The 10,000-nt window shown below is 31.4% G+C and overlaps 1 protein-coding gene across 3 annotated transcripts in view; it reads right to left on the bottom strand.

Annotated features, from left to right (window-relative positions):
• Positions 1 to 10,000, bottom strand: part of LOC133617179 (microtubule-associated serine/threonine-protein kinase 1-like) — a 154,562-nt gene that overhangs the window by 64,406 nt on the left and 80,156 nt on the right. For all 3 annotated transcript variants that reach the window (XM_061976984.2, XM_061976985.2, XM_061976986.1), the window contains 2 exons: positions 3,497 to 3,657; positions 30 to 105 (listed from right to left, as the gene is read on the bottom strand). In XM_061976984.2, the coding sequence (XP_061832968.1) occupies positions 30 to 105; positions 3,497 to 3,657 (237 nt within the window). The remainder of the gene's footprint in view (positions 1 to 29; positions 106 to 3,496; positions 3,658 to 10,000) is intronic.

Genomic DNA, 10,000 nt, shown 5'->3' with positions numbered 1-10,000 from the left:
GTGTGTGTGTGTGTGTGTGTGTCTCTGACCTTGGGGAAGCGCTCCTTGTACACATGGTTCATCATCACTATTTCATTGTCGTAGCAGGAGGGCGAGCGCCCCGGGCTGTGGGGAGACAGAATCACAGAGTGTAAGACATGTCACCCCGAGAGAAAATCCAAGACTCCATCAAATAAAATTAATTATTAATAATTAATCAAATTATTTTAATTATTATTAGTATTTTTCTAATTTATTTTTATTTAATTATTTCAACACTAATTATTGAATGAGATAAAAATAAATAACTTATATTTTCATTGAAAATTCATTTAAAAACACACATTCAAATATTTATTATTATATGGAGTTAAAATCTCTTTTATTGGTATTTTATTGATTTAGTTAAATTTATTTTTTATTTATTTTAGCGCTGTAATTATTATCTAAGATTAAAATCAAGAGTATGATTACTAATATTTTATATTTTAATGGTCCCCGGGCTCCTCTGTAGCGGAAAAGCTGGGTTCTGAAGTAAAAAAGGTTAGAAAACCTGCTCTAGGGGCCCGCTACACTTTTCCACCACTTGTGGCAGTAATGACAATATCAAACAAACAGAAGAAGTCTGGAGCTCAAATCATAGAGAAGTTACTTAAGCGCAAAAAATATGACTAAAGTGGTGAAGCTGTATTTCCATGTGCACTTTGATTTTATTGACAGTTTAAAAAAAAAAAACATATATTAAAAATATTTATTGTTAAATTTAGTTAAAATGTAATTTAATATATTAGTTTTTTGGTTTAATTAATGCAGTTATATTTTTCATTTTTAGCACTGTTATTATTGAATAAGATTAAAATCAAGAGTAAGATTACTAATTCAGTGTTAATATTTTAATAAGCCCCAGGCTTCTTTGTAGTGGAAAGTTGGGTCCTGAAGTAAAAAAGGTTAGAAAACCCTGCTCTAGGGGCTGCTAAAAAATATCTGCTTCAGGTACTCAGTTGTAATCACCATTCCACCACTTGTGGCAGTAATGACAATATCAAACAAACAGAAGAAGTCTGGAGATAAAGTCATAGAGGTTTCATAAGCGCAAAAACTATGACGAAAGTGTTGAAGCTGTGTTTTCATTTGCATTTAATTTTATTGACAATTTATTTAAAACACACACACTAAAATATTTATTATTACATGTAATTAAAATGTATTTTATTTGTTTTGAATTAATTGAGTTAAATTATTTGTTAAATTTATTTTAGCACCATAACTATTGAATAAGACATTAGAAATGTTAGAAAACCCTGCTCTATTATATACATTTTAATATATTTATTTTATTTGTATTTAATTAATTTAGTTAAATGTTTTAATTTTTCATTTTAGCACTTTAATTATTGAATAAGATTAAAATCAAGAGTAAGATTACTAGTGTGAATATTTCAATGGGACCCGGGCTCCTCTATAGTGGAAAAGTTGGGCCCTGAAGTAAAAAAGGTTAGAAAACCCTGCTCTAGGGGCCGCTAAAAAATATCTGTGTTGGGTACTCAGTTGTAATACACTTTTCCACCACTTGTGGCAGTAATGACAATATCAAACAAACAGAAGAAGTCTGCAGCTAAAGTCATAGAGAAGTTTCTTAAGCGCAAAAAATATGACTAAAATGATGAAGCTGTATTTGGTTTTATTGACAGTTTATTTAAAAAAAAAAAAACATAAATTAAAAATAGTATTAAATCTAGTTAAAATGTATTTGTATATATTTATTTTATTTGTATTTAATACATTTAGTTATATGTTTTTATTTTTTATTTTAGCACTTTAATTATTGAATAAGATTAAAATCAAGAGTAAGATCATTAGTGTTAATATTTCAATGGGCCACAGGCTCCTCTGTAGTGGAAAAGTTGGGATTCCACGGTCAAAAAGGCTGACTTATGATAAATTATCACTGTTATTTTATTTCACCCTAGCGACTTCTGCTGTACACCTTCCCTAATAATAGTGCAATAAAGTTTTGTGCTCACAATGAACGTGCTCGCCGACTGCTTCTTCTGCTACAAGCTAGTAAAATGAGCTCGTCTTAAGGAGCTCATCAGGTTATTTATCATTATTCAGCACCTTCTGTACATCGACTCCATTTATGGATTTATTGATCACTCGCTGTCAATGGCGCCCGACTGATTGACGATTGAAGAAAGAAGAACATGACGTCATCTATTGAAATAACACTAAAATAATCAATACATAATTGGGATAATTAACCCTCCCTGATGATTAAGCGTTAACGAATGCATAATTAATGTCTGCCAATCAGTGTTAGCGTTCTTACTATAGAAACTGCTCCATGAAAAATATATAATTATGTTGTGCTAAAATAAATACATTCTAAATATATGAAGATATACAAATAAAATATGTTTCCGAACCAAGTTAAAGTGCAAATGAAAATTCAGCTTCAACACTTTAGTCATCGTTTTTGCGCTTATTAAACTTATCTAAGACTTTAGCTGCAGACTTCTTCTGTTTGTTTGACATTGTCATTACTGCCACAAGTGGTGGAAAAGTGTATTACAACTGAGTACCTGAAACAGATATTTTTTAGAGCAGGTTTTCTAATCTTTTTTTACTTCAGGGCCCAACTTTTCCACTACAGAGGAGCCTGGGACCCATTAAAATATTAACACTGAATTAGTAATCTTACTCTCCATTTAATCTTATACAATAATTACAGTGCTAAAATAAAAAAAATTAAACAATTTAACTAAATGAATTAAATACAAATAAAATAAATACACTTGAACTACATTTAATAATAAATATTTTAATATAAAAAAAGTCAATAAAATATAAGTTATTTATTTTGATCTTATTCAATAATTATACTGTTGAAATAAATACATATGAATAAAGTAATTAGAAAAATAAAAATAATATTTAAAATAATTTAATTAATTAATAATAATTAATAATTTAATGTATTATTTTGAAATATATATGCTTCTGAAATAAATGATCAATAAAATTTAAGTGCAAATGAAAATAGAGCTTCACCACTTTAGTCATATTTGTTGCGCTTATTAAACTTCTCTCTGACTTCAGCTCCAGACTTCTTCTGTTTGTCTGATATTATCATTACTGCCACAAGTGGTGGAAGAGTGTATAACAACCCGAGTACCGCGGCGGCCCATATAGAAACAGATATTTTTTGGCGGCCCACCAGGTGGCGCTCGCAGCCCAACAACGGTTAAATAAACAGTGCAACAGTTAATATTATCGTACAGGGGGGTGTACACAAATTAAAATTAATTAATTTAAATGTGTATTTTTATTTCTGTTTTAAATGTTATTTTTTAGTCTGTCCTTTGCCTCCATTTCTTTGTGGTGTACAGCCCTTTGTTTTTCAACTGTGCTTGTTTTTAAAGGGCTTTATAAATAAAGTTGGTATGGTATGGTATGGTAAAAATACGGTATACACCAGAAGCTAATAAAAACCGGCCACTAGATGGCAAGCTCTCACCTGAGGCTGCGGGAGCGAGGACGGACATGCGGCGAGCGGCGGCCGCCGTCGTCGTCCGTGATGCTCTCTGTGCTGCCGAAGTGCTTGGACAGGAAGTGCAGCTCGTCCATGGTGGGCTGAAAGGGCAGCTGGTGCAGACGCTCCTGGGACGAGCTGGACGACTGCAACACAAACAAGTGATCAAATATCTCCTTTTCTTCACACGAGTGTCAAAAACGCACGCTAACTGTTAGCATACTTGTGAGAAGGTTAGCATGCTAAAGTTATTTGCTAGCTTTTTAGCTAATTTTGTATGTTGAAACCTAAACATCATGATTTGTTATACTCTGTGCTGTCGAGCAAATGTGCTAACAGTTAAGGTGTTGTGGCGCTAGTTTTGTACTTATTTTGATTATTATTATTTCTCAATTGTTTGTAAATGTTGCAATTTATAAATGAAGGTTTATAAAATTTAAAAAAAATAAAATAAAATAAAATAAAATAAAATAAAAATCAAAATAAAATCAAAATAAAATCAAAAATAAAATCAAAATAAAATTTAAATTAAATAATAAAATAGAAAAAAAAAAAAGTTAAGGTGTGTTAGCATCAACAGTTAGCATAAGGTGTGTCAACCCCCTGGCGCTGTTTTTGTACTTATTTTGATTATTATTATTTCTCAATTGTTTGTAAATGTTGCAATTTATAAATGAAGGTTTATAAAATAAAAAAATAAATAAATAAATAAAATCAAAATCATAATCAAAATAAAATCAAAATTGAATAAAAACAAAACAGAAATAAAATAAAAATAAAATAAAAAACAGTTAAGGTGTGTTAGCATCAACAGTTAGCATAAGGCAGTGGTTCTCAAACTTTTTTTGTCATCCCCCACTTTGGACAAGGGGGAGTTTTCAAGCCCCACCTGCCCCCATTGCCCCAACAGAGCGCTAATGCCAAGCTTTAACATTTTCAAATTTATTGAACATCAAGTTATATACATTCGAACTCAATAACATAAAATAACATTAAGTTCAATAATAAATTAAATAAATGTGCAGCTGTGGTATAACTTGCATCAAGTTCAATAATAAATCAAATAACTTCCATCAAGTTCAATAATAAATAAAACAAAAGTGTTATAACTTGCATCACGTTCAATAATAAATAAAAAAAACTGTTATAACTCGCATCAAGTTCAATAATAAATAAAAAAGTGTTATAACTTGCATCACGTTCAATAATAAATCAAAAAAAGTGTTATAACTTGCATCACGTTCAATAATAAATCAAAAAAACTGTTATAACTTGCATCAAGTTCAATAATAAATCAAAAAAAGTGTTATAACTTGCATCACGTTCAATAATAAATCAAAAAAAGTGTCATAACTTGCATAAAGTTCAATAATAAATCAAATAAGTGTTATAACTTGCATCAAGTTCAATAATAAATCAAAAAAAGTGTTATAACTTGCATCAAGTTCAATAATAAATCAAAAAAGTGCTATAACTTGCATCAAGTTCAATAATAAATCAAAAAGTGTTATAACTTGCATCACGTTCAATAATAAATCAAAAAAAGTGTTATAACTTGCATCAAGTTCAATAATAAATCAAATAACTTGCATCAAGTTCAATAATAAATCAAAAAAAGTGTTATAACTTGCATCAAGTTCAATAATAAATAAAACAAAAGTGTTATAACTTGCATCAAGTTCAATAATAAAAAAAAGTGTTATAACTTGCATCAAGTTCAATAATAAATCAAATAAAAGTGTTATAACTTGCATCAAGTTCAATAATAAATCAAATAACTTGCATCAAGTTCAATAATAAATAAAACAAAAGTGTTATAACTTGCATCAAGTTCAATAATAAATAAAACAAAAGTGTTATAACTTGCATCAAGTTCAATAATAAATCAAAAAAAGTGTTATAACTTGCATCAAGTTCAATAATAAATCAAATAACTTGCATCAAGTTCAATAATAAATACAATAAAAGTGCCTCTTTGCAAAAAAAAAAAAGGAGGAGCTATGCATTTGGCAAGACAGGGCAAGTGACAGCACTTTCCCCCAGGAGAGCCACCTTGCTTCACTGTGAAACAGCACGGCTGTATGATCAGCTCCCATTTCCTCACACAGTGCAGAGAACAGTCGCGCTTTCAGTGGTCGTGTTTTGATCAAATTTACCGCGCTCACAACATGTTAAACCTCATTGAGTTCGGGGCTGAGCTGCCTTGACGCGAGTGCTTCCCGGTGAATGACACAGTGTGTGCCCGTCAGATTTTTGTTTCTCTGCAGGCGCTGGCTCTGGCTCGACGACCTTTGAGGTGCGAGTCACAAATGTATATATTTGTGTAATTGTGATCCACACATTAGCCTGCTACCCATCCGCGCGAAAGTTTGTTCCGCTTAGCCCCGCCCCCATTAGTTACTGTTGCTATGTCTGTCAAACTTTCGCTCGTACCGTGAAATATAAAGCCTACAGTAAAAATAAGTACCGGGAATTTCCATTTATTTATATAGCGGATTTCACAGACAGAATCACAAAGTGATTTACAGTGCGTATAGAAAATGAAAGCTTAGTAAAAAAAATAATCTAAGAATATAATAATTTTTAAAAAAAATTGAAAGTGAAATTTCCTCCCGTTCCTCGCGCCCCACCTGTCATGTCTCTATTCCCCACCAGTGGGGCGCGCCCCACACTTTGAGAAACGCTGGCATAAGGTGTGTCAACCCCCTGGCGCTGTTTTTGTACTTATTTTGATTATAATTATTTCTCAATTGTTTGTAAATGTTGCAATTTATAAATGAAGGTTTATAAAATAAAATACAAATAAAATAAAAATCAAAATAAAATCAAAATCAAAATCAAATAAAAATCAAAATAAATTAAAATTAAATAAAAATAAAATACAAATAAAATAAAAATTAAATAAAAAAAAGTTAAGGTGTGTTAGCATCAACAGTTAGCATAAGGTGTGTAAACCCCTGGCACTGTTTTTGTACTGTTTTTGTACTTATTTTGATTATTATTATTTCACAATTGTTTGTAAGTGTTGCAATTTATAAATAAAGGTTTATAAATGGCTTCACGGTGGCAGAGGGGTTAGTGCATCTGCCTCACAATACGAAGGTCCTGAGTAGTCTTGGGTTCAATCCCGGGCTCGGGATCTTTCTGTGTGGAGTTTGCATGTCCTCCCCGTGACTGCGTGGGTTCCCTCCGGGTACTCCGGCTTCCTCCCACTTCCAAAAACATGCACCTGGGGATAAGTTGATTGGCAACACTAAATTGGCCCTAGTGTGTGGATGTGAGTGTGAAAGTTGTCTGTCTATCTGTGTTGGCCCTGCGATGAGATGGCGACTTGTCCAGGGTGTACCCCGCCTTCCGCCCGATTGTAGCTGAGATAGGCTCCAGCGCCCCCCGCGACCCCAAAGGGAATAAGCGGTAGAAAATGGATGGATGGATGGTTTATAAAATAAATTTAAAAAAATAAAAATAAAATAAATTAAAATCAAATCAAAATCAAATCGAAATAAAAGCAAAATAAAAGCAAAATAAAATCAAAATCAAATCAAAATAAAATCAAAATAAAATAAAAAACAATTAAGGTGTGTTAGCATCAACAGCTAGCATAAGGTGTGTAAACCCCGTGGCGCTGTTTTTGTACTGTTTTTGTACTTTTTTGTTTTGTTTTTGTACTTATTTTGATTATTATTATTTCTCAACTGTTTGTAAATGTTGCAATTTATAAATAAAGGTTTATAAAATAAAATAAAATAAAATAAAATAAAATAAAATAAAATAAAAATAAAATAAAAATAAAATAAAATAAAAATACAATCAAAATAAAATAAAATTAAATAAAAATTAAATAAAAAACAGTTAAGGTGTGTTAGCACATCAACAGTTAGCATACGGTGTGTCAACCCCCTGGCGCTGTTTTTGTACTGTTTTTGTACTTATTTTGATTATTATTATTACTCAATTGTTTGTAAATGTTGCAATTTATAAATAAAGGTTTATAAAATAAATAAAAAATAAAATACAAAAATTAAAATTAAATAAAAAAAACAGTTAAGGTGTGTTAGCACATCAACAGTTAGCATACGGTGTGTCAACCCCCTGGCGCTGTTTTTGTACTGTTTTTGTACTTATTTTGATTATTATTATTACTCAATTGTTTGTAAATGTTGCAATTTATAAATAAAGGTTTATAAAATAAATAAAAAATAAAATACAAAAATTAAAATTAAATTAAAAAAACAGTTAAGGTGTGTTAGCACATCAACAGTTAGCATAAGGTGTGTCAACCCCCCGGCCCTGTTTTTGTACAGTTTTTGGACTTATTTTGATTATTATTATTTCTCAATTGTTTGTAAATGCTGCAATTTATAAATAAAGGTTTATAAAATAAAAAACAAAAACAAAAAAACACACAAAATAAATAAATAAAATAAAATAAAATAAAATAAAATAAAATAAAATAAAATAAAATAAAATAAAATAAAATAAAATAAAATAAAATAAAAACAAAAACAAAAACAGTTAAGGTGTGTTAGCACATCAACAGTTAGCATACATGTGACCCTCTTATCCATTCATATGCTCGGCGCAAGTATGCTAACTTGTCCTATGCCATCATGCTAAAGTTAGCATGCTCACATTTCTGCTAGCTTTTTAGCTAATTGTGTATGTTGAAACCTAAAAACAATGGTTTGTGATACTCGGTGCTGTCGAGCAAGTATGCTAACAGTTAAGTTGTGTCAGCACGTTAACAGTTAGCATTCTTGTGAAAATGTTAGCATGCTAACATTTTATGCTAGTTTTTTTTTTTTTAGCTACTTTTGTATGTTTGAACCGATAGTTCATGATTTTTGATACTTTGCGCCATCTTGGAAGTATGCTAACGTTTTATGCCAGCTTTTTTAGCTAATTGTGTATGTTTACACCTACAAAGAGTGCATTTTGGTATTAACTCTTATCCAGTCACATGTTAGCATGCTAACATTAACATGCTAACATTTCATGCCAGCTGTTTAGCTACTTTTGCATGTTTACACCTACAAATAATGGTTTGTGATACTCGGTGCTGTCAAGTATAACAGTTAACGTGCGTTTTGAGGGGTTCAGGGCACAGATAGCAGAATATTTTCTGGAAATTTCTCGATGGTTTTGCTCTTTTCTACCCCGGAGAAGCAGCTGATAAGGGACGTGGACGAGGAAGCGGAGAAGAGAGGCGGAGGCGGGAGCAAAGAGAATATCGAAGGAGCAGAAAAGGCTTATCAGATTGCAAAAAAGGTTCAACTCCGCAGGGAATGAAAGAGTCTCTCCAAATAAAAGTGGCCCTGCTGCCTTCAGGGAGGTGGAAGCAGCTCGGAGGCAACAGCGTGTCGGATCAATGAGCGGCAGACTGAACACGCCTTCTGACACACAAAGATCTCGCATGCTTGGAAATCATGCAGGAACAAAACAATGTCTGCTATCTGCCTTTCCTTTCACTTTCACTTCATTTCTCCAAACGGTGTTGGCAATTAACCAGCTCAGTCTCCACATATATTGTCCATTGGGTCAAATATTTGTATATTTAGTGCTGCTGTATTCTACTAAATGCATGTATACAGTATGTCCCTGAAGGCACCATGCATGCCTTTGAGAGGATATAGGACAAAATAGAAAAACATGGTGACTTGTGTTGTTCTGATACGAAAACTATTTCGATACTTTTCTAAATAAAGGGGACCACAAAAAAAATGTCATTATTGTCTTTATTTTAACAAAAAATGTTAGGGTACATGAAACATATGTTTATTTTTGTAATTTAGTCCTTAAATAAAATAGTGAACATACTAGACAACTTGTCTTTTAGTAGTAAGTAAACAAACAAAGACTCCTAATTAGTCTGCAGTAACATATTGTGTCATTTATACACCTATTATTTTTGTACACATTATAAAGGACAAACTGTAAAAATGGATTATTAATCCACTTGTTCATTTACTGTGAATATCTGCTTATTTTCTCTTTCAACATGTTCTATCTACACTTCTGTTAAAATGTAATAATCACTTATTCTTCTCTTCTTTGATACTTTACATTAGTTTTGGATGATACCACACATTTAGGTATCGATATGATACCAAGTAGTTCCAGGATCATACATTGGTCATATTCAAAGTCCTCATGTGTCCAGGGACATATTTACTGACTATATGAACTATAAAAAAAAGACAATAGATTTCATGATAATGAAAAAATATCAATGTAATCATTGTCGTATCAACAAGATACGGCTCTTGTACTTGGTATCGTGACATTATGAGGGACAAGCTGTAAAAATTGATTATTAATCTACTTAATATCTGCTTATTTTCTGTTTCAACATGTTCTATCTACACTTCTGTTAAAATGTAATAATCCCTTATTCTTCTTTTTTTTGATACTTTACATTAATTTTGGATGATACCACACATTTAGTTATTGATCCGATACCAAGTAGTTCCAGGATCATACATTGGTCAT

Source organism: Nerophis lumbriciformis, linkage group LG16 (assembly GCF_033978685.3).
Source record: "Nerophis lumbriciformis linkage group LG16, RoL_Nlum_v2.1, whole genome shotgun sequence".
NCBI lineage: Eukaryota > Metazoa > Chordata > Actinopteri > Syngnathiformes > Syngnathidae > Nerophis > Nerophis lumbriciformis.
The sequence above is the reverse complement of the archived record's forward strand: the minus strand, read 5'-3'. Positions and strand labels throughout refer to the sequence as shown.